General features: G+C 45.6%; 7 protein-coding genes across 13 annotated transcripts in view; 2 read left to right on the top strand and 5 right to left on the bottom strand.

Annotated features, from left to right (window-relative positions):
• On the top strand, positions 1 to 1908 carry LOC6583833 (60S ribosomal protein L17). The gene is made up of 3 exons (XM_002009462.4): positions 1 to 103; positions 364 to 454; positions 1124 to 1908. Exons 2-3 carry the CDS (start codon positions 374 to 376, stop codon positions 1601 to 1603), a joined length of 561 nt encoding a protein of 186 aa, XP_002009498.1. The 5' UTR covers positions 1 to 103; positions 364 to 373; the 3' UTR covers positions 1604 to 1908.
• Positions 1909 to 2652: 744 nt separating this feature from the next.
• On the bottom strand, positions 2653 to 4232 carry LOC6583832 (zinc finger protein 33A). 4 transcript variants are annotated; one of them, XM_015161431.2, is made up of 3 exons: positions 3971 to 4232; positions 3474 to 3906; positions 2653 to 3404 (listed from the first exon to the last, which is right to left on the bottom strand). In XM_015161431.2, exons 1-3 carry the CDS (start codon positions 4151 to 4153, stop codon positions 2779 to 2781), a joined length of 1242 nt encoding a protein of 413 aa, XP_015016917.1. In that variant the 5' UTR covers positions 4154 to 4232; the 3' UTR covers positions 2653 to 2778. The 4 variants fall into 4 exon arrangements, with proteins under 4 accessions (XP_015016917.1, XP_043863884.1, XP_002009497.1 ...); XM_044007949.1 differs by having other exon boundaries at positions 2653 to 3401; XM_002009461.3 differs by having other exon boundaries at positions 3477 to 3906.
• A 418-nt stretch (positions 4233 to 4650) lies between these two features.
• LOC6583816 (flotillin-2) overlaps positions 4651 to 24043 on the top strand; it is a 127869-nt gene continuing 108476 nt past the window's right edge. The window contains exons 1-2 of one of the 4 annotated variants that reach the window (XM_032732097.2): positions 4651 to 4745; positions 6082 to 6234. In XM_032732097.2, the coding sequence (XP_032587988.1) occupies positions 6186 to 6234 (49 nt within the window). In that variant the 5' untranslated portion in view covers positions 4651 to 4745; positions 6082 to 6185. Of the gene's footprint in view, positions 4825 to 6081; positions 6235 to 24043 lie in introns of all 4 variants that reach the window. The other 3 variants (XM_002009445.4, XM_032732098.2, XM_044007938.1) reach the window with 3 other exon arrangements.
• On the bottom strand, positions 6997 to 10159 carry LOC6583831 (glucose dehydrogenase [FAD, quinone]). The gene is made up of 2 exons (XM_002009460.4): positions 9923 to 10159; positions 6997 to 9853 (listed from the first exon to the last, which is right to left on the bottom strand). Exons 1-2 carry the CDS (start codon positions 10134 to 10136, stop codon positions 8130 to 8132), a joined length of 1938 nt encoding a protein of 645 aa, XP_002009496.2. The 5' UTR covers positions 10137 to 10159; the 3' UTR covers positions 6997 to 8129.
• LOC6583830 (glucose dehydrogenase [FAD, quinone]) lies at positions 10593 to 12786 on the bottom strand. Its single transcript, XM_002009459.3, has 2 exons — positions 12602 to 12786; positions 10593 to 12528 (listed from the first exon to the last, which is right to left on the bottom strand). The coding sequence occupies exons 1-2, from the start codon at positions 12753 to 12755 to the stop codon at positions 10814 to 10816; spliced, it is 1869 nt and encodes a 622-aa protein (XP_002009495.1). The 5' UTR covers positions 12756 to 12786; the 3' UTR covers positions 10593 to 10813.
• On the bottom strand, positions 17904 to 20221 carry LOC6583829 (glucose dehydrogenase [FAD, quinone]). Its single transcript, XM_032732091.2, has one exon. It carries the CDS (start codon positions 19981 to 19983, stop codon positions 18127 to 18129), a length of 1857 nt encoding a protein of 618 aa, XP_032587982.1. The 5' UTR covers positions 19984 to 20221; the 3' UTR covers positions 17904 to 18126.
• Positions 21069 to 23134, bottom strand: LOC116804459 (glucose dehydrogenase [FAD, quinone]). The gene has a single exon (XM_032732092.2). The coding sequence runs from the start codon at positions 23093 to 23095 to the stop codon at positions 21248 to 21250; it is 1848 nt and encodes a 615-aa protein (XP_032587983.1). The 5' UTR covers positions 23096 to 23134; the 3' UTR covers positions 21069 to 21247.

The following is a 24043-nucleotide window of genomic DNA, read 5'->3' as shown; positions in this document are numbered from 1 at the left end:
CAACACTGTGTTGTGCTTCTCGATACCGATTTGTTGTCATATCAAGCATGGCCACCAACTCGCTGTCAAAGGTTCTTTTCCGGTTTCGTACACGACGAAGGAGGTACGCTGAATTGGCAAAGCCGCAAATAAATTTTTAAACATCGTAGTAATAAAATAAGTATATATCAACAAAACGCGAAAAATAGCAACAATTATTATGTGTTAAATGCCTTGTGCACAAAATTGCAATACAAATGCAAATACAAACTGTTGCTAGTTGACCACGAAAGTTGTGTTTTTTTTTTTTGTGTACATACAAACACTTTTGTTTCGTGTTCCTTGAAGTGACTAAAACATTGGTATTTACTATATATTTTGTAGATATTAAATAATGGGCCGTTACTCACGTGAGCCAGATAACGCCACCAAGTCGTGCAAGGCGCGCGGACCGAATCTACGTGTTCACTTTAAGGTAAGGCGATTCCACTCCAAGATGCAGACGGACGCCAAACAGTTGTTGATAGTGTCGGCAAAAGCATGGTTGTGTGTGTGTGTGTGTGTGTGCAACATTAATCAGTGATTCTTCTGCTATAATTGCAGGTTTTCGCTTTTGCATTGTTGCTAGAATATCATCTATAGGGACAAGCTATCAGCAGAATACGATGATAATCTAAATCGTGTTCTTCTAAAGCCTTGTCTACAGCCTCAGTATAACCAAGTGCGGGCGCACTCATTAAATGCACTGCAAGCATCTCATCTGCGTGTATCCAGCTCAAGTGTGCCCCACAGTAAATTCCAGTCATGTTAAAACAGCGGCGATCTGCGCTCGATGCGTTCGTCTCTACCTGTAGCGTGATACAGCGCCTAATCCTTAGCTTAATGTCTTGAATAGTAATTGTAATTACGGCGCATTCCTTTATATAGTAATCGCTTATAATTCTAGCGATTATTCGATTCTCGAATGCGTCCAAAGTATATCTCAGTCATGTTAAAACAGCGGCGAGCAGCGCTTAATGCAGTCGTCTCTACCTGTAGCGTGATACAAAGCCAATTATAGCACACATATCAATGCCACGCCCACACTAACGTTATCCCCTTCATATAATTATATCGGAATCTAATGTGCCTTTTCTCTTCACAGAACACCCACGAGACCGCGCAGGCTATCAAGCGCATGTCCCTGCGTCGTGCCCAGCGTTTCCTCAAGGCCGTCATCGATCAGAAAGAATGCGTTCCTTTCCGCCGATTCAACGGTGGCGTCGGCCGTTGCGCCCAGGCCAAGCAGTGGAAGACCACACAGGGTCGCTGGCCCAAGAAGTCCGCCGAGTTTCTCCTGCAGTTGCTGCGCAATGCCGAGGCGAACGCTGACTACAAGGGACTGGATGCCGATCGTCTGGTTGTCGATCACATTCAGGTGAACCGCGCCCAGTGCCTGCGTCGTCGCACGTACCGTGCTCATGGTCGCATCAATCCCTACATGTCATCCCCATGCCACGTTGAGGTTATCCTCTCCGAGAAGGAGGAGATCGTCGCCAAGGCGACCGACGATGAGCCTGCAAAGAAGAAGCTCTCCAAGAAGAAGCTGCAGCGTCAGAAGGAGAAGATGTTGCGTTCTGAATAAATTGTGTTCTGGAACGGGTGCAGCGGCGGTGGGCATCACTAGCCGTCAGTCGCCCAGGCCGGTGTTAAACAACTAAAAACATAAAAACCAAACCCGTAATTTTTTTCCATCAATACAAACATTAATTTACAAGTTGCAAAGTGTTTGTGTGCGTACATTTAAGAGAGAAAAGTTGAGGTACTGTTGAAGAACCAATACATACAAAACTGATTCTTCGATGAATCCAATGGGATTTTTTTTTCTTTTTTTGTTAGAAAAAACAAGTGCGTCCGCAGTAGCACGCAATAAAGAATTTTTTACTTGTATTTGATTCGGGATTTCCATGGAATGAAAAGATATAAGAATTTTCTATTGGAATTGATGAGACAATAGAATTAGTGGGAATAAGTATGGTACTTGGGGCGGGGAAGAGGAGGTGATTTTCGGCGGCTTTCCTGAATGGCAAGCGGCATTTGCCAACTTGTTGAAGTCCCATCAAGCGTTTCAGAATTTTAAGTTTATGTTGAATTGTCAGAGCTGGAGGCATTAGTTTGTATTTACATTTTTTGTTGTTGCATGTTTGCCCAATTGCATTTGCCGCAAAATTGCACGCGTTTTAGCTTGTGGCAATAATCAGCTGTTAATATATGGCGAACAGCTGTTTGACTGCGAGACACACATTACAAAGGGCATTGTACAACACTGAGAAACTGCTTCAATTTCGTTGGGACAGCAAAAGCCAAGACAATGTTTATTTTGGTGTAAGAAAGAGAGAGCACGATAGTAAACATCGGTTGAAAAGAGACAGAAACTCAAAGTAATAGATTCATTTAAAGTATAACTGGAGGCATTTCACTGATATAATTATTTTTATAAATTAAAAACAATTGTTTATTGGTTTATATTCACGTACTTTAATTTGGCAGCCTCACAACTCGAAACAGCTGTTGATATCCGGCAAGTAGCTCGTCCATACAGCGTTGTCTAGCACTGTTCCCTTACAAGCATTTGCCGCACACGAAACAAAAACGGTTTGACTTTGTGCGACAGAGAAGGCTGGTAAGCATCAGTTAAAAAGAGATAGCACATTGTATTTGAGTATTGAGTATTTTAAATGAAATATTGCATATTTCATTGAATCTTGTATAATGAAAATATATTTCTCTTGCTTATTGCCTATATTTGAAATCGGGCAATCATTTGTTAGCCTCACTGAGCGGTCTTTGGAGTAGCTTGTCGCTGTTGGCGGCACTAAACATCGGCTGGCGACGGACGATCTTCGGATTGGGATGCTGGGTAATTGCTATGTGCTTCTGGAGCTGCTGCTTACGCATGAAGTCCTCGTCGCAGACAACGCAGGCATAGGGCTTCCGAATGCTGTGCACGAAGTGATGAACGTTGCGATTTTCGGGTCGACTGAACTGCTTGCCACAGATTACGCAGCTGTAGTTCTTTTTACCGGTGTGGCAGAGCATATGCTTCATCATATTTATCGGGCTGACGAATGTTGCCTCACAGAACTCGCATTTCACATCTCGCACCTGAGTGTGCTTCGACTTGATGTGGTTAGCCAGCAGGCGCCTGCGTTTAAAGCTGCGCTCGCACTGGTCGCACTTAAAGCTCGTCCTATTTTCGTGGGTGGCCAACAGGTGACTGCGCAAGTTGGCGCGTTGCGCAAAGGTTGCATGACACTGGTCACACTTGTAGGGTCGCTCGCCCGTGTGCACACGCTCGTGATCCTCCAGCCATTGGCGCCGACCGAACGTCTTCCCACAATACCCGCAGCGGTTCTTGGCATGTGCCTTCGATTGTTTGCCAGCTGCTATAGAGGAACAGAAAAAACTTGACATTAGCTAAAATTATTCTGATGATAGATAATTTGAGCACGAACCACCTTGCTTCATTTTGTAATTATCTTCCGGCTCCTCTTCCTCGTCGCTATCGCAGTCGTCATAGTCTATATTGTTGATCTCCGTGTCTGTGTTCGTGTCCGTGCCCGTGTCCGTGCCCGTGTCCGTGTCCATCTCATTAATTAGTTCTACATCATCTGGGCATTGCTCCAGAATGTTTATATGTTCGACATTGGGTATTGTGTGCTCCTCGACAAAGTCCGACTCGAGCAAGCTGTTGTCCTCGCTTAGAAGCTCGTTTTCATCCTCCTCCTCATCCTCCTCCTCTTCCTCTTCCTCCTCTTTCATAATTAGTCTTCCATTTAGCTCAAGTGTTAACATATGTTTTTGTTGTATTTCCAGCCGTGCCGCAGTCACTTGATTCTCTAATGCCTCGAAGTTGAGCAGGCTCACCTTGCAGGTGCTGCACACAAACTGCGAAATATGAGAGTATTGAGTTCATTGATATTAAGGAACACTCTTCCTCTCTTATGCTCACCGTGGAGTGAAGCTGCTCTTCCTGCAGTTCATAGCCCAGGACTATTGCCAAAATGTTGGCCAGAGTCTTCAGCTCAATGCCGTCCGCGTCGTAGCGCTGGTCGAACATGTGCTCGTATACCTTATTGTCCTCAAATGTGCAGTTGCACAGGTAACAACGTAGTATGCTCTCCGCCCTAACCATTTTTTATTTTTCGTAAAACTGTCTCTGCCAATTTTTAACATTTGAGCTGCTGAAATATATGTCAAAAAGAATATATCGATAGACGATAACGAACCGAAAAAATTTTATTGCGGGACGTTCAAAAACTACAGCTTAAAGTGAAAAAAAAAAAATAAAATAAACAAGTAATATCAACCAAATTATTCGAAGTCGTTCAGTTTATATTAAAAAAAAAAAAAAAAAAAAAAAATAAATAAAAAAAAGAAATATATAACTTAAGCTAACTAACTGTAAGAAAGTGCAAATAATTAATGCAAACGGAGATTTCCTTTATACACTTCATTGCGATCGTTTTAAAGTAGAAGCTGTAGCTTTATCAATTCGGTAGTGCTGTTTACGCAAGTTTTTAAATTAATATTAACGAATAATTAAACATTAATAAGTAATTAATTTTGCTGGCGGTGCATTAAATACCAAATTTTGAACAAACTTATCGGGGCTGGTCACACTAGCAGCAGTCATATTCAATTTCGATAACAGTAAACGATAAGCCAAATAGAATCTAACATTGCCAATTCGATTGTGGAGTTCTGCGGTGCCGGAATAAATAAATGTTCGTTGCTCGCTGGCGCATACCAATTAGTTAAAAATAAAAATAAATAACATTCAAGTGCTTGCGATCGTGTGTATTGGTGCGTGCTACTTGTTGTCGCATACACAACTATGAGCGGCATTTGTTCAATATTTTGTTCTTCTGTCCATTGTTTTTCTTTTATTTTTTTGTAGTGCAATTGTGGGTGAAATTGAAACTGAAATTTGTGAAGTGGTTTGCGCGCGTTTCTTTTAACTTACATATATATATATAATATAATATATATATGTTTATATTGCCGGTTGATCGTTGCAGAGAGTGACTTTAGCTGAGTGTTTGCTGATTTAGGCGGCGTCAATAGGAAACCAATAAGCAGGCAATAACAGAATGCACACAAATTTTTGTTTACTTCCAATAAGAATTTGACACACAGCAGCAACCCCAACTAGAATGTGAAGTAAAGGCGGCCGCTAGGGGTTATTTTTTCTCGTATGTATGTGTGTGTGTGTGTGTGTACATATATGTGAGTAATTTGTGTGTTTCTATTGTTGCATAGGCTGTCCTGCTTTTTGTTCTAAACAAAATATACGTATGTATGTAAAAAAGCGCCGAAGATGAGCTCATGATAAGCGGCGTTTGCTCTCAATATTTATGCATATTTTTTAATATCACACGCACACACACTCGCTCATACACACGCACACAAGTCAAACATCCTCGCAGCAATAGTAACTTCGCGTCGCTGCCGCAGCGCTGCCCAAATGCTTCAATGTTTGCGTCATGCGACCGCCACTAGACCAGTTCAATGGGACGCCATTACACGCTGTTGTTGTTGTTGTTTCTGTTCTAATTTTATTTGGCGTACGCTGCTGTTGTTTGGGTGATGCGATGATTTGGCTTGTTTTTTTTTGTTTTGTAATGAGCGTATTAAATTTATATAATATAATTCAATTAACAAGGGAATTTTGTTTCGAATTATTTTACTTTTGCTATGCGGACAGAAAAGCTCGATAAAATCGCTATTAAGAGCATGTGCGAGTGTGATTTACACAATTGATGCTCAATTGCTTAGAACAAGTTGTTATCGTTGTTGTTGCTGTTGACGCCGCCCCAACATGTAAATGCAGGCACAAAGCAAAACAAAATACATATGGGAAAACAATAGCTCGCAGCGTGCCGATGCAAGTATAAATAAATGTAGCATACTCTGCGGCGGCACCGGAAATACTCGCGGCACAAAAAGTGCTTCCTGCTTGAATTCGAATTTGAAGCGGATTTCATTTCTTTTTATTTCACCTTTGTTTACTTACACATACGTATATCTACATTGTTCTGTTGTTTATCGCTGTTGCCGCAGTCTTCGATTAGAGACCAGAGGAGCCGACAATCCTACGCAAACGTACAGGATTCAAAGTGAATTAGCCAATTAGGAGGACAGCCCCAACGACAGAGTCTTCCAGCATGGGCAACATACACACAACGGGCCCCAATGAGGCGTTAATTGTTTCAGGTGAGCTCACAAGCTGATGATCTTAAGATATATCATTACAATAAACAATTATGGATAACCGACTCGAAGTCTCCTCTCGAATTTCTGACTTGATTTCATCTCAACTTCAACTAGTAGTTGTTATTTTTAGGTTTTCTTGATTGCATACTTCGTGGCGCTTAGCTTGAAATTGTTTCGCATACTCCTGAAAACTTTTGCTGTTTTTCAAGAGTTCTGAAATTGAACTAGCCATATCTATATACTATATCTATATACTATACTGATACAAAGTAGATTTGCTAAAGTGTGATATGTTGACACTTTAAAGTATCTCGAGGGGAATTACCGCCTATAAAGAAGTTAAAATATAAACGAGATATCAAATAAAAAAGATATCTTATCAACAATTTGCAATGTGTTGTTTTGAGATTGCGGAATTTTGAGAGATATACAGTAAGCGAGAGAGAGAGGGTAAGAGAATGAATGATAATGAGTGGGAGGGAGATAGAGAGAGATAATTAGATGAAGAGAGAGGCCGAAAGTTAACTACAGTGAGAAGGAGTAAGAATAAGAGAGATCAGAGAGAGTGTGGAAGAAAGAGAGAGAGAGAGAGAGTAAGTGAGTAAGAGAGATAGAGAGTGAGTAAGCCAGATATAGAGAGAGAGTGAGACTTAGAGAAGGATAGAGAGAGACAGACACACAGAGAGAGAGAGAGAGGGTAAGAGAAAGAGAGAGAGAGAGACAGGAATAGAGAGTGAAAGTGAGTAAATGAAAGAGAGAGACTTGGATAATAAAAAGAATTTGCGAGCAATTATTTTGAATATATCAAAATATTCTCATATACTTGATATCTACATACAAACGCAAACTTAGTCTAGAAATCAGTAATTGATCTTCAGATACATATACATACACATATATGGCTACCACTAATCAAATCGGATACGAGCAAATATTTCATTATGTCAGCTATTACATTTCCTATCGTGTGTTAATCACCCTGCTATCAGCCTATCAGCGGAGCACTCAGTGAGCCAATAAATTGAATTGATTTTTTTATATAATTGAATTGAATTATGTGTAGATAAGAAGGTGTTGCCTTTTACTGTTATCTATGAGTTATCAACGCACGATCCGCACTTAAAAACTAATGCTGTTAACTGAAAATAGGATTTCATTTGGGGTATTCCCGATTATTGACGTTGCTGGCGCCCCTCTGAAAGCCCCCTGATGATGCATATTGAAAGTGTTGTTGCTTTGCTGCCCGCAACAAGGCTGACAACCACAACAGCAGAACAAACAACAACAATGGGAAATTTGTTTCCCTCTCAGCCGCTTCCTCTGCCTCTGTCACTGCCTCTGCCTCTGCCTCTGCCACTGCCTCTGCCTCTGCCTCTGCCCCTGCATACTGATAACCACTTGTAAGCACCACTCCCATCGACTGCAAGTCAACTCATCTAGCATTCTAGCAATCTCCCCCCCAGCACTCTTTTCATCCGTTCAACGGGCGAGCTAAACAATTCGCAACCCCCCTTTGACTGCCTCCGCCGAGCTCACTCTGTTGGGCTTTGGGTACAGCCAGCAGCATCCGTTGGCAAGTTTCAGTTTTCATGTTTTGACTATTTCATGGCTGGCGGCATGCAAACCACCCCGTTGGATAAGTATATCGTGGCTGTGCCTAGTCGAAACGAAAGTATTTCAACCCTCGTTACTTGGGACTGGGTGAATGCACTCTGCGGCCGGTCAACCCCCAGGCTCCAGCTCAGCTCAGCTCAGCTCCCTCTTCCCCGTTCTCTTGCCCTCCCGTTATCCTGTTAGGCGATTTCATTTAATTAACTTGGCCGAGGCAAACAACAAGCTTGGAGCCCATCCCACCGTTACGTCAGCCACAGGACTTCGACCGCCACACTTGAATCTCAAAGCCAATCGCCTCTTATCAAGTCGGCCGCCTTCTCGCCGATCATGAAGGCTGCCGCATTCGTGTGGGCGGTGGGTGAAATGGGAATGACACTGGTGTCCACGACGCGCAGCTTGCGCATGCCGTGCACCTTCAGCTCCGGGCTGACCACAGCAGTGGGATCCGTGGCTGGTCCCATGCGGCAGGTGGCCACCTGGTGGTGGAGTGTGTAGGACATGGTGCGGATGGAGCAGCGCCAGTAGTCGTCCGAGCCGAAGCGCTGATCCTCACAGCCAGGCACGGGGCGATCGAGGAGCCTGGTGCCCAGTGCCTGGAGCGCTGGCATCTGGGTGATGCGGATGGCCTCTTTGATGCCATCGAGCAGGTACTCTACATCCTCCTCATTTTGGAAATAGTTGGGATCGATTTTGGGCCAGGTGAAGGGATTACGGTTGTGCAGCCAGAGACGACCCACCGACTTGGGATGGAATTGCATCACAAGCAGCGTGAAATGATCCTGACTCGCCAGCTGCAGCGGCCTGTAGAGCGTATCATAGATCTCATCTTTGAAGTTGGCGCCCATTTTGAGTGCTGTGCCCTCATCGCTGGCTAGACTGCCCGCCACGAATATAAACTCTAGATCCGGCCAGTCGTCGGGCCGCTGTGATCGAGGCGATTTTAGAAAGGTCAACGCCTCGACACCCCCAATGGAGCTGAGACGCGTTGCCGGATTGCCAGCCAGATAGAAGGACAGTATGTCAGACAGGGTAACACTTGTTGGAAATATCGTCTGGCCCGTGGTGTTGGTCACAAAGGTGGGTCCAAAGTGGCACATGTGATCGTACAGCAGCTTGCCCACTGGCAGGGCCTGCACCACGGGCAGCCCGATAGCTCGCAAATTATCCTCCGGCCCGATGCCCGACAGCATCAGCAGCTGCGGCGAGTTGAAGGCCCCCGCGGAGAGGATGACTTCCTTGTGCGCCCTAAACTTGTATGTGCGCTGTTTGTAGACCAGTTCAATGCCCTGCGCCGACTTGGTAGCCACGTCGATGAGCACGCGAGTTGCCCTGGTGAACGGAAAGACGTGCAGATTGGGCCTCAGCCGACGCACGGGCTGTATGTAGGCGGAGTACGCGCTATGCCGGCGCCCATTGAGTGTGTTGGCCTGCACATAGGATACCCCAAGCTGCGACTGGCCGTTGTAGTCGGTGCGTGAATGGCCCGCCTGCTCGGCGGCACGCACATACGCGTGGACCAAGCTGCTGCGGTAGCGGACATCCTCCACGCTGAGGGGCCCGCTGTGGTTGTGATAGGGCGAGTGCTCCAGGCCCTGCAGCTGAGCGGACTCGCTGCGCAGGAAGTAGGGCAGCACCTCGTCGTAGCTCCAGCCGTGGTTGCCCCGCTCCGCCCAGGCGTCAAAGTCGCGTCGATTGCCGCGATTGTAGATCATGAAGTTCATGGAGCTGGTGCCGCCCAAAATCTTGCCACGCGGCAGGGCGCACTCGTGGTTGTTCATGCCGCGACAGGCGAGCCGCTGCGGCACCGAATGATAGTTCCAATTGGAGGCGGTCAGCTGCAGCTGTCCGGCCATCACGGGCGTCAGGTGGGCAATGTTCTCGACGCCGCCCGCCTCGATTAGGGCCACGCGCCACTGGGGATTCTCGGAGAGTCGCGCCGCCAGCGTGCAGCCAGCAGCGCCAGCTCCCACCACAATAAAGTCGTAGCTAGCCGAGTTCCGAGGCACTGCGAACAGTTGCTGTCAATAGGGCGGTTCTTTCTTCAGATATTTGTTGTTGTCGTTGCTTGACTCACCATTGGGGCGCACCTCCTGCTCCAGCAAGTTGGCAAGGCCCAGTTCCCGCAGCTGCTGGATGAGCCGCGGCTCAGCCAGAGAAGCCACAAAGTGTGTTGTTAGCAGTGCCAAAAGCAACATTTTACTAATGCCACTGACTGGGAGATTAAGCTTTATAAATCTGAGTAAGGCTCTCGGATCGCAGCAGAGCAGGTCTGAATTGCGTACTTGCATTGTTTTCGGCCTCTCATAAAGTTCAACTGGAAACGAGCGTTAAATAGCCCATAAACACGATGAGGTACCCCCCTCCCAAAAGGCCACTAATTGTTGCGAGGTATACGAGTTAAGGAATTCTAATAAAGGGAAGCCCCGAAGGGCTGGCTAATTAGAAACCTGTATCGAACAAATTTAATATAAACCTGTATGCTGGCATACCAATTTCATTGCATCAATTATTAAATATATTTTATTTTATGGCTAGATGGACTGTGCAGGAAATGTCATGGGGTATACGGATCTTAAAAACTAACGGCACATTAATGCTACAGAGCCAAATGTGCCTCCAGTGGGAGGCTCGTGCAGGGGATGTTTAATGACCTAATATATGCGACGATTGACAATTTTCACTTTTTAATTGACGTGGGTTCACTTAACTTACAAATGAAATTAAAATTACTCATTACCAAAAAAAAAAAAAAAAAAAAAAAAAAAAAACAAAACAAAACAAAAAAGGAGAATTGCGCCTCTAACGGTTTTGTTCACTCTCGTTTGGGGAAGAACCCGTTGAACTCGTTCTCGCTTTTATTTACCTTCTCCACGCTCATTCACGCGAGCTTTCGGCTCGCATTTTATTAACCCATTTACTCACGCGGCTATTCATGCCCGCCTGTCAGCTTTAAGTCTCTTCAAGTTCAAAGCCAAGCGGCTCTTATCAAGTCGGCCGCCTTCTCGCCGATCATGAAGGCTGCCGCATTCGTGTGGGCGGTGGGTGGCAGGGGAATGACACTGGTGTCCACGACGCGCAGCTTGCGCATGCCGTGCACCTTCAGCTCCGGGCTGACCACAGCAGTGGGATCGGTGGCTGGTCCCATGCGGCAGGTGGCCACCTGGTGGTGGAGTGTGTAGGACATGGTGCGGATGGAGCAGCGCCAGTAGTCGTCCGAGCCGAAGCGCTGATCCTCACAGCCAGGCACGGGGCGATCGAGGAGCCTGGTGCCCAGTGACTGGAGCGCTGGCATCTGGGTGATGCGGATGGCCTCCTTGATGCCCTCTAGCAGCTGCTCCACATCCTCTTCAACGGTAAAGTACTTGGGGTCGATGCGAGGCCATTCGAGTGGGTTGCGAGTGTGCAGCCAGAGGCGGCCCACGGACTGTGGCTTGAACTGCATGACGAGGAAGGTAAAGTGATCCTGATGGTGCCAGGCTAAGTGTCGGTACATCTTCTCGTAGATCTCATTCTTGAAATTGGCGCCGTGGGTTAGGCCCGTGCCGTCATCGCTGGCCAAGCTGCCGGCCACCTGGATGAGCTCGATGTCGGGCTGATCGTGTGGCGTTTGCGCCGCAGGTATCTTGATGAAGGTCAGCGTCTCCACACCCCCAATGCTAGATAGCCGTGTGTCCGCGCGTCCAAGCAGAAAGTCCTTCAATGCGGGCAGTGTCAGACTCGAGGCGAATATCGTCTGGCCCGTGGTGTTGGTCACAAAGGTGGGTCCAAAGTGGCACATGTGATCGTACAGCAGCTTGCCCACTGGCAGGGCCTGCACCACGGGCAGCCCGATAGCTCGCAAATTATCCTCCGGCCCGATGCCCGACAGCATCAGCAGCTGCGGCGAGTTGAAGGCCCCCGCGGAGAGGATGACTTCCTTGCGAGCGCGCACTTCGAAGCGACGACGGCCGTGCAGCAGCTCCACGCCGATGGCGGATTTGGTGGACTCGTCAATCAGCACTCGCGTGACCCGAGCCATGGTCAAAATGTGCAGATTCTTGCGCAGCGGTCGCACAGGCTCAATGTAGGCGCTGAAGGCGCTGTGCCGTCGACCCTTCAGCGTGTTGGCCTGCACATAGGAAACGCCCAGCTGCGACTCCCCGTTGTAGTCGGTGCGTGAATGGCCCGCCTGCTGGGCGGCACGCACATACGCGTGGGCCAAGCTGCTGCGGTAGCGGACATCCTCCACGCTGAGGGGCCCGCTGTGGTTGTGATAGGGCGAGTGCTCCAGGCCCTGCAGCTGAGCGGACTCGCTGCGCAGGAAGTAGGGCAGCACCTCGTCGTAGCTCCAGCCGTGGTTGCCCCGCTCCGCCCAGGCGTCAAAGTCGCGTCGATTGCCGCGATTGTAGATCATGAAGTTAATGGAGCTGGTGCCGCCCAGACCCTTGCCGCGCGGCAGGGCGCACTCGTGGTTGTTCATGCCGCGACAGGCGAGCCGCTGCGGCTGCGATTTGTAGTTCCAATTGGAGGCGGTCAGCTGCAGCATGGGCGCCAGCACCGGTATCATATGCATTAAGTTCTCCACGCCGCCCGCCTCTATCAAGTACACAGTCCAATTGGGGTTCTCGGAGAGGCGCGCCGCCAGCGTGCAGCCAGCGGCGCCAGCTCCGACCACGATGAAGTCGTAGCTGCCACGAGGCACTGTGGAAGCAGTCGAAGGAGTTGAAGCAGTTAGGCGCAGCCAAAGATTGTGGAGGACTGAGAGAGCACTTACGATCGGTATAGTTGGGCAGATTGATAATGTTGCCCAGACCCAGTTGACGCAGCTGCTCTACATTGAGTTGCTGTTGCCTCTTTGTAGTGGCTGCTGCAAGGGCCAAGGCAAGAAGCAGAACTTGGCCCAGTGGAAAGCTCTGCCTGATCATCATTGTAGAACCGTACGCTCGGTCGATTTGCTGGCAACTGTGCCGGTGAAATTTGGTATCTGGTCCATTTCAATGCTGTCTGCGCACAGTGGGGCAGCTTCTATTTTAGCTGCATGAAAACTTTCTTTGTAGATCAACTGAAACCCTTTAGGGTTTTGTGCTCCCAATTTACTTTAGTCATTCAGCTAGCTACATTTGCTACATTTTGTATATGATAGTTAGCTCCTACACCATCCAAGATTTGTGTGCATCTTTAAGATAAATGCTTGTTGGCATTTTCATTTCCTGCTTCTTAGTCTGCTGAAAGTTTCCATTTCTCTCTGCTAATTGCTATCGTTTGCAATATCTTTCGTGGCACTGTGCAGGTTTGGCTTCTTTAGCTTCTGGTGCTTCACTCATCTGTACGCATTTTATTGCTGGCGACCCATTAGCGTTTGCTGCCTTTCTTGCTGGCCCACTCTCTCTGTCTCCATCTCTCTCCATCTCTCTCTCTCTCTCTTTCTGTTTCGTTCTTTGTTTCGCATCCAACTATATGACTCTTTAGCTCAGTCTTGGCTTGACTTGGCTTGGCTTTTATGCGTGGCCGGCTCAGTTGGCATTTTGACGGCTTCATTTTGGCCGCTTGCAGAAAACCTACCGGTTATGGGGTAACTGTATCGACAGAGCAGTGGAAACTGTAAACACTTGTTAGCTGACAGCCGGAGCAATGTTCTTCTGACTTTATAATTCGGCGACTTCAATTTTGAATCGCTGTCACTGTGGCCTACCAGCCAACCCTGTGAGCAACCCCATCAAATGGTCGCTTATTATTTGTATACCCTGTAATGTTGCAATGCATATCAAAGAGGGGTATTCTAATTGGATTAAAAATTACATATAGGGAAAACTATCTATGTCTATATATCATTGGCAGATACTTCTGGAGTTTCGAATAGGGTAACTATAAATATTGACTTAAGACGACTTTTTTTGGGGCTTTTAGCAATTACTCTTAACAATAAATATATTTTATTTATTTAATTAAATTTCATCTAATTTATTTATCTCTCTATATATAATGCCCAAGAAAATTTTCTTTCTGATAAATTATAAATTTTCCGAGTAGCATTGGTTTCGACCGGTCTTCTTTATTATTGATCAATTATTATATATATTTTTTTATTTCATGTAATTTATATTATTTATATACAGTCGAGTCTCTATAATTTGTACTCCTATAAATCGAAAATCGCGATAAATCAAAAGAAATGCTGTCCCCCTAAAAAAAATTCGTTCCCAATAATTATCGATAGTTTAATTTTCTGAGTAAATCGAAAAAAAAAGACTGATTCTATTGTCATTTTGAATTATCGGGACTCGACTGTATTTCAGTTTAATAAGAGAATATAACTTAACTTTGGAATAAGTATACCCGTTTTCGTCTCTTTATATTATTATAATTATTATTTTTATACCCTGAACCCATTGAAAATGGGAAATCAGGGTATAATGGTTTTGTGAAAAGTATGTAACAGGCAGAAGGAATCATCGCAGACCCCATAAAGTATATATATTCTTGATCAGGACGACGAGCTGAGTTGATATAGCCCTGTCCGTCTGTCCGTCCGTCCATCCGTCCGTCCGTCCGTCCGTCCGTCCGTATGAGCAAAAGAATCTCAGAAGATATAAGAGCTAGAGAGCTGAAATTTGGCATGCATACTCGTGTATACCATAGGCAGTACAAGTTTGCTTTATTTTTTCGATAACTCATCCGATAACTTTTTTATCGAGAATAATCGAAAAATCGACTTGGTTTTTTCAGCCTAATTTTAACACTCTTAGACCTGGAGACTTCAAATTTGGGTTGTATATAAAGTTAATGGATACAAAGATTTTGTAATTTACAGATTTTGGATACCACGCCCCCTTCTCCCCCAATTTGTAAAAAACGCATTTCAAGTACTAGAGACTTGTGCTTTGGAATGTACACATATTTTAACCATATGATTACGCTCTGAAAGTTTCATTAAGATCGTATGTCTACAAAAGAAATTATTCAACAAATAAATTCTCATAATATTGCCCACATTGCAGCGCAGCCCAAGCGCAGTCGCTGCTAACTGCGCAGTCAGCAGAGCGCGTGCTTATAAGTGCATGTGTATGTATGTGTGCATAAAAGAAGTCCAGACTGATTAGAATATCAGCTTGGAGGGTTCAGGGTATCTCCTAGTCGAGCAGTCTCGACTGGAGCCTTCTTACTTGTTATTATTAATTTTTTGTATTCCTTTTTGCTTTTATCATTAGCTCTATAGCACAAATTTAAATATTCTTCAACCATAAACTAGCTAAATGTATATATTAAAATTGATTCTTTTATTTTTATTGTAAATCACCTCTGAGATCTGCTTAATTCTTTTCTATTTTGTATGGGACTCCACTAAGGTCTAATGGGTTTAGTCTCTTCAGCCTTCGTCACTCATTGTTCGTTTGTATTTGGATACAATGCCGACCAATATATGTATCTAAAGCTCTATCGGGGACTGACAGTCCGCTTCAGTTCAACTTTGTAGCGCTAAATTAATTAATATCCAATTTTCACATTCATTATTAACCTCAAGATTACCAAATGTAAATTCTGTCTATTAGCATATGTGGATTCTCGTTTCATATATTATTATCATATATTATATATTCTCGTAAATTGAATTTTATGCAAATTATCATATTTCATTTCGCTAAATATGAATCGATAAATCGATGATTATATTTGTTTGTTAGCGTATTTTGAATATTATGTTATTGGTTTCGTATAAATCATTTTTGCAGGCTAACTTCTAGTCGGACACTCTCAATTCAAGCATTTTTTACATAAATTTTATTCGGTCTTTTTTCCCATGACAAAGTTGAAAGAAAACATAATTACGAGCCTCGAACGTATCAAGCGCAATCAGGGCAGATTAAACGGGCTTTCAGTTGACAGCAACCCTCTGTCCGTCCCCTGCCCAGCATTTAGCCTTTGTTTAGTTGTGCATTGCAGCGGCTGGAAACCACCCCGCAATAGCGATGACATGCCCGGGGCGCAGACATTCGTCCGATCTGTCCGGCATATTGAAAATAAGCATGCAAGTGCCTGCAATCCCCTGGCAACCACTTGCAAATCTGTTCGTTGGTTTTTTCTTGCTTCTCCTTTTTTTTTTTTGGTCGCTTTGCTCAGTAAACTCCATGGGGCTGAGCTGCCAGCCAGTCACCTGTGCATCGTGGCCCCGGGCATCGCCCAATCTGAATTCATGAATATTTGATGCTTTGATAATGAAAGTGCCGACTTTTAGGCTGGCTGGAGGCTAACGGAGGCAGAGATAACCGCATAATCCCCAGCCACAGCTCCAATGGTGCGTTGGTTGAGGCTGCATTTATTATATAAGGAATATATATATATATATATATATCATTTTGGCAGATACTATACGCTTGAATGGTATATAAAATATGGAAATTCTTAATGAAAGTGCTTCTAGCTGAGCAAGACGAGTTTCTCTCACTACGCATTGTTTTACTGCATACTCTCCGGCGTCATCTGGAAAATGTCTTAAAATTCTAATGTCAAATATAGTAAGTTCTAAAGTACCCTGTTGTTAGTTTATTGGCCTCGTAATTATTTACGATGTGCCAAGGCGTACTAATTTCCTAATGTAAATATTCTAAGCAAGCCATAAGCTTATATATATTTTTACTTGAATCATACTCCAGCTTTATAAATATAATATATTTCTAAATTTATTTATTTATATCTATATATAAATTTCTTCTATAGAAATTCCTACATTCCGAATTTATGCGGGCGGAATATTCGCTCTGTTAGTCATCTTGTTAAAAGTTTCTTGATTATTAATTTTTAGTCTTGCAACGGAAGTGTCTTAAAACTCGTAGCTTTAAGGTAATAACAAAATATGAAGTGCAGCTGTGGGTATATTTTAAGTCAGCGTCGATATAATAAATCCAGTTTGCTTCGAGATATTCAAATATAAAGTAAGGTAATAACAAAATATGAAGTGCAGCTGTGGGTATCTTTTAAGTCAGCGTCGATATAATAAATCCAGTTTGCTTTGAGATATTCAAATATGAAGTGAAATAGTATTTTAGTTAGTTTGTGCCAAATCAAGGCAACGATAGAACTCAAAATTACGAAAGCAACAATAAACTTGAGCCAATTATAGACGTGCTCGTTAGGCGTCGACTAGTAAATACCCTGTATGCAGACCCAATAGAATCAACAATAGCCTGAAGCTCGAGAGTGATAACTAAATACATACAGGGTATTCAAGTGGAGCCCAATTATTTGAATGTCAGTCGCATATCGTTTCCGCAACAATAAAAACGAGTAACAGCATTTAATAAATCTGAAAAAGAGCTTTAACAAAAATCAACAATCAACAAAAAGGCGGCATTTGATTTGCTCGAAGTCGCAGACTTCAGGGCTTTAAATTTGTTGTTGTTACTTTTGTTGCTGTCTGTCGATTAGCATGAAAATTGGCAAAAAGGCAACTCAGAAACAATGAGAACGAATAATACATTAATCTGTGGAAGAAACTCACACAAAACGAAGTAAATGTTAGGTTTTCAATGCAAATGAAGCTAGAGAAGCATATGAATACGCTGACGTCTGAGTGAGTATGGGTAAATGCGATGAAAGAATGGAAGATATGAGAAAATAGATGTTGGTGGTGTTTAGATAAATGTATATGCATGAGTAAATAGAGGTACAGATAAACTTATAGGTATATAGGATTCAGCTATAGATACAGATACAGATACAGATACAGATACAGATACAGATACAGATACAGATACAGATACAGATACAGATACAGATACAGATACAGATACAGATACAGATACAGATACAGATACAGATACAGACAGTGATATTTCTTTATATCTGTATATATTATATAGCTATTAAAATAATTTATATTCACGAACTACAAATACAGAAAACTCCAGCTTAAGCTGAGTAATAATGAAGTGGAAATGAAACGCCAATGTCAATGTCAATGTCAAAGTCAAAACCAGTACCGGCAAGCCCCAAAGGCGAAATGTTTATCACTGTTAAAAAATCTTCGCTGGAAAGTGGAGAGGAGAGTAGACGAGTCGAGCGGTCTTAAAACCAGTAAATCATTTTAAATGTCTCTTAGAATATTTATTGTTGGCTTAGAGAGTAACTTAAATTAAAATCAGTTCATTATGGAGGTAAAGAAATTGACAAGAAGATCTAAATAGCGACCCGTTCATGTGTATCCAGAGTAGATTTCAGTTGAAGTCACTTGCAGTTGGGAATTGTAGAGCGCTGCTTAAATCTGAAGTAAGCGTAAACCTAAGCTACCGTTAGGCCCCGCACTTATTTGATATAGCCATAGTCCTGCTTGATCATATCGGCGGCCTTCTCAGCGATCATAAAGACAGGTCCATTGGGATGTCCAGACATGATCTCGGGCATGATGCTGGCGTCTGCAACACGCAAGTTGCGTATGCCATAAACGCGCAGGCGCGCATCCACAACGGCGGCGCGATCTGACTTGGGTCCCATCTTGGCGGTGCCGGAATAATGATAAATGGTGAAAGTGAAGTGCCGCACATAGCAGGTCCAGTAGGCCCAGCTCTTGTAGGGATGCTGCTTGCATGTGGGAATCTTACGCTCCCACAGCTTGGCGTTAATGGCCTTCATGCCTTGCTGCTCCATCAGGCTAATAGCCTTAAGAAGGCCACGCACCGAAATGTCGACGTCATAGGGATGGGCAAAGTAGTTGGCATGAATCAGCGGATACTTGAATGGGTCGCTGCTCTTAAGCATTATGCGACCGCGACTCTTCGGTCTCAGAATCATGGGGAAGATCATGAATGCATTCAGCGACTTGTCCTCAATCTCGGCGAACAACGCATCGTAAATGGACTTCTTTAGGCCAAAGGCACGTGATATGGCTGGATTGGAGGACATGGAGCCGCCGACCATAAACAGTTCAATATCTGGCCAGCCATCCTCGTCGCTCTCATGATCCAGATCCCAGAAGGCTATCGCTTCACAGCCTCCGGGCGAACCGTACGGCCCCTCTCTACGGTTGAAGCGCGTCAGCCATGTGGGATCGGCAAAGTCCTCGAATTTCAGCGATGTTACGTTCGTTGTGAAGGTAACCGCCGGCGCTGTATGGTCCTGTAGATTGTAGCCCACAGCCAGATCCGCAATGGGCTTGATGCCCACCTCGCGCAGGTGCTTGGCGGGACCCACTCCCGAGAGCATCAGCAGCTGGGGCGTGTTGATGGCGCCCGCCGAGACAATCACCTCTTTGCGGGCCAACACCTTCTGCATGCGTCCATCGGTCTGCACCATGATGCCATATGCGGTCTTTGTTTGCGGATCGATGAGCACCTTGGTCACCAGCGCGTTCTTCTTCACATGCAGATTGGGGCGTTTGCCCTTGATGGGGTAAAGGTACGAGCGATTGGAGCTCCAGCGCGTAGAGTTGCGTGTGGTCGTGTGCAGGAAGGCGACACCGTTCTGTATACGTCCATTGTAGTCGCGGTATTTCAAGCCATCCTGCTGCGCTGCCTCAACAAAGGCCTTCGAAATCTTGGAGCGCCAGTTCACATAGCTTATTTTCACTGGGCCATCGCGTCCGACCATGTCTTCCTCGGCATCTGGTACGCTGCTGCCCTCGTATTTCTTGAAATATGGCAGCACATCCTTCCAGCCCCAGCCAGGATTGCCCAGCTCCTCCCACCGATCGTAGTCCCGGCGATTGCCCCTTGTATACATCATGTAATTCAGAACGGAGCTGCCACCCATGACTTTGCCACGCGGCCAGTTGCAGCGATTGTTGTTCATCGCCAGGCAGGCGTGATCCGATGGCTGTGTGCGATACTTCCAGTTCATCTCGCCCAGCTGCAGAAAGTGCGCCACAATTGGTACGTCCATGACCAGGCGCTCCGGTCCGCCCGCCTCCAGCAGCAGCACGTTCCACTTTGGGTTCTCGGAGAGGCGTGCGGCCAGCGCACAGCCGGCGGTGCCAGCGCCGACGACTATAAAATCATATTCGGCGCCCATTTGTATGGTGTTGTCATAGTTCTCCAGGTCCACTTCCGTTTGGCCGCGTCGCAGAAAGTTCAGAGTCTCCAATATCACATTTTCGCTCTGGGCAGCAGCCAGTGCTAGGCCAGCCAGCAGCCACAGCAGTACTTGGCAATGACTCGTTTTGGCCATGTTCTTAGATAGCACTTCACTTGCACTTTTCAATAAGTTTGCGTACAAATAAAAAATTGTAAAAAAAAAAAAAATCAAATTTAACAGAGAACAGAGTTTTTTTTTTAGTTCTTGATTGGTTCTAAGACGTGTTCGTGCGTGTTCGCCTTCAGAGTGCGGACTGTGCGCGCATGCGTGGCCCGTGCCGTTAGTTCGTCTTGCCCAATCGGACGCTTAACTGGTAATGCTGACAATCGCTCTGGCCAAGTTCAATTTAATATTAAATATAAGCGCTGCCGTTGCGGCCGAATCGTGTTTGCGAATCTTTTTCGGCAGCGGCTGCACGATCGGCTCTGCGCTCGTTGTTTTAGCGTCAACAATAACTGCCAAGAATCTTCAGAGTAGAAACTAGCAGCAGCATAGCCGCAGCCACAGCCGCAGCAGTAGCAGCAGTAGCAGCAGCAGCAGCAGCCGCAGCATAGCCACAGCATTGCCATGACTGTCGACACGTTCACAAAATCAAATTGAAAGCCAGATTTGAGCGAACGCACTGACATTGACTTGAGCTGATCGTTCACATGATCACACAGCATCAGCTCCGACCATTGACCAAATTGCGGAAGCTGCGAAAAGCTCTGCACTTTGCAGGCGACCAAAGGGCAATCTAGGGCCCAAACGATCATCGATAGTCTCGCTCAGAGATCAATATTCTGTTGCTCGGCCGATCAATGCGGAAGGGCGTCCAGCACGCGTTCAATTCATTTTTATTACCAATAATATGTCAACCCACCGAACAGCAACACATAAATCTGTCTGGGTGATCAAGACAAGACAAGCGCCAGAGTAGAGCCAAGATCACCTATATGATATGATGTTTTATCAGAATTGATTTTTGAGTTTCGATTAATTGATTTTTCTTCATTATTCCCTTTATTGAGCAATTTGTAGTTGGGCGATCGCTGAGGCTACCGCACATCAGTTTTACGATGCTTTACGCTTTATGCCTGAGGCGATTTTCCTGCTCATTCCTCAGTTTATCAACTTTGTGGATCTTTTCAATGAATAAACACTGAGCAAAGCAGCTAATTTATATGACTTTAAACATTTATTTTATTTATTAGTTAACCCTTATAAATGTAACAACTTTTTATGTTTTTACAATCTTTCTCTAATATCACAAATTTCCCAAGACTTGGCCTGATTTCCTTTATGATTTGTCCCTTGAACAGGCATTGCGAGCACGACTTTGGTATATATATATGTATATATATCTATTATCTAGTTCCTAGGTGTAGTTGTGATCCTGTTTGATCATGTCGGCGGCTTTCTCGGCTATTAAAAAGACTGGCCCATTGGGATGACCTGCAACTAGATAGGGCATTATGCTGGCATCCACCACTCGCAGATTGCTGATGCCATGGACGCGCAGGCGGGCGTCCACCACGGCGCTGGGATCGCTGCGTGGTCCCATTTTGGCCGTGCCGGAATAGTGGTAGATCGTGAAGGTGAAATGACGCGCATAGCACGCCCAGTAGGCATCGGTCTGGGGGCCGTGGTGGCGGCAGGCGGGCAGCTTCGTCTCCAGCACTCGGGCGTTGATCGCCCGAAATGCTGGCTGATCCATTAGGCTGATCGCCTGCCGTATGCCGTGGACTGATATATTGAGATCGTAAGGATGTGCAAAGTAGTTGGCGTCGATCAGTGGATGCTGCAGCGGATTGCGACTCTTGAGCATAATGCGGCCGCGACTCTTGGCACGCAGTAGCATTGGAAAGATCATGAAGGCATTGCCATTGGTGCGCTCCAGTTCGCCAAAGACAGCTTCAAAGACGTCCGACCGGATGCCGAAGACCCGTCGCAATGCCGGATTCCAATGTATGCCGCTGCCCGTAACGAAGAGTTCCATGTCCGCCCAGTCTTTGGTATCTTCTGTGGCATCCAATGCATAAAAAGATATAGCTTCCACTCCGCCAGGACTTCGCAGTGGACCGTCACCACGCAAAAAGCTGCCAATCGTATCGGTGTTTAGGACTTTGTCTAACTTCAACGTGCTGATATTGCACCTAAAGGTAATCGCCGGCGCTACATGATCCTGTAGATTGAAGCCCACGGCCAGATCCGCAATGGGCTTGATGCCCACCTCACGCAGGTGCTTGGCGGGCCCCAGACCCGAGAGCATCAGCAGCTGGGGCGTGTTGATGGCGCCCGCCGAGACAATCACCTCCTTGCGGGCCAATACCTTCTGCATGCGTCCATCGGTCTGCACCATGATGCCATATGCGGTCTTTGTTTGCGGATCGATGAGCACCTTGGTCACCAGCGCGTTCTTCTTGATGTGCAGGTTCCGTCGCTTGCCCTTGAGGGGATAGAGATAGGCTCGATTGGAGCTCCAGCGCGTGCCGTTACCAATGTTGGCCTGCAGATAGGAGACGCCAAGCTGATCCTGCCCATTGTAGTCCCGGCGCGTCTGGCCCGCCTGCTGCGAGGCCTCCACAAAAGCCGCGGCAATTGGCGTGTGATAGTCTGAGTAGCTGATCTTGACGGGTCCCTTTCGGCCATGCCGCGCATTGCCCGAGTCCGCATCTGGTATGAGCGAGCCCTCGTATTTGCGAAAGTATGGCAGTAGCTCATCGTAGCCCCAGCCAGGATTGCCCAGTGCCTCCCAACGATCGTAGTCCCGGCGATTGCCCCTTGTATACATCATGTAATTCAGAACGGAGCTGCCACCCATGACTTTGCCACGCGGCCAGTTGCAGCGATTGTTGTTCATCGCCAGGCAGTAGCTGTTGGAGGACTGCGTGCGATACTTCCAGTTCATCTCGCCCAGCTGCAAATAGTGCGCCATAATGGGCATGTCCATGATGTAGTTTTCCGGTCCGCCAGCTTCCAGGAGCAGGACTTGCCAGTTGGGATTCTCGGAGAGGCGTGCGGCCAGGGCACAGCCGGCGGTGCCAGCGCCCACGACTATGAAATCGTACTCACGGAGCAGCTGATCGCGGTGATCAGAAGCCTCGAGATCCATTTGCCTTTGGCCACGTCGCAGCAGCTCAAGGCCATCGAGCAGGGCATTGCCAAAGTAGCTCTGGGCAGCCGCTGCGCCCAGGTACAGTAAACAGAGCAGGCGGGACTGCATAATCAACCGGAGAGTCGCGCTGACAGCGAGCAACTGAATCGACAATTAGTTCGACAATAGAATCCATTAGAAGAAGGGAAATTTCATACTTAATACTTGGTAATCGCATACATACGCGAGCGCATGTTTTAATTGCATCGAGACGTTGACTTCGGGTTGAGAATAGGTTAGAGTCGCACGCTGCGCGGGGCTAAAAAGTTAAGTACGCAATTTCATAGATATGGTACGCCAAGAGACAATTCAGAGCATGATTTATACAGTTACTACACTGTGGACTTATGGACTTATACTGTGACTTATGGTGTTACTACACTGTATGACTTATCGCTTGACAAAAGTCTGCATAAGCTTAAGGAATACAATTCAATTGATTCCCTTAATAGCATGATCGAATGTCCAATCAAGATCATAAAATTTGATCATTTATTTCAACAGTATTTAAATCATGAGAATTAATCAAGATAGAGTGGTTGGTTTCACATGATTTGAGGCTGATCTAATTATCGACTTCAGCGAGAAAAAACACAGAAATAAAGGTCGTGCTTAGTGAATGGAATAAGATCGGTGAAGCGATATTAAGAAATGTCATTCAACGAAATCTAGTTTTGATGATATCTGATAATTTTGAGCGATTAACGATATTGAACTTATATCCGACACGAGAACCCGAAATCTGGCACACTTTAAGTGTCGAAACAAAAAAAGAAAAACAAGAAACAAGTTATGTGAGCTAGCCAAAAATGGCTGTATATAGATTACATTGTTATCGGTAGGGACTATTTTAGGCAGAAAATAACTTTTAGGGGTATATGAAGTTTAATGGTTCGCCTGAGCAATTTCCGGCACGTCATTAATATTATGTGGTATTAATAGATCTCTCAGCAAATTCTGAGTGCCTGGCTAGTAGATTGCAAGTGATCGTGGCTTATGCCTCGACGTATCTGCAAT

The sequence above is a fragment of the Drosophila mojavensis genome, unplaced genomic scaffold, assembly GCF_018153725.1.
Source record: "Drosophila mojavensis isolate 15081-1352.22 unplaced genomic scaffold, ASM1815372v1 contig_136, whole genome shotgun sequence".
NCBI lineage: Eukaryota > Metazoa > Arthropoda > Insecta > Diptera > Drosophilidae > Drosophila > Drosophila mojavensis.
The sequence above is the reverse complement of the archived record's forward strand: the minus strand, read 5'-3'. Positions and strand labels throughout refer to the sequence as shown.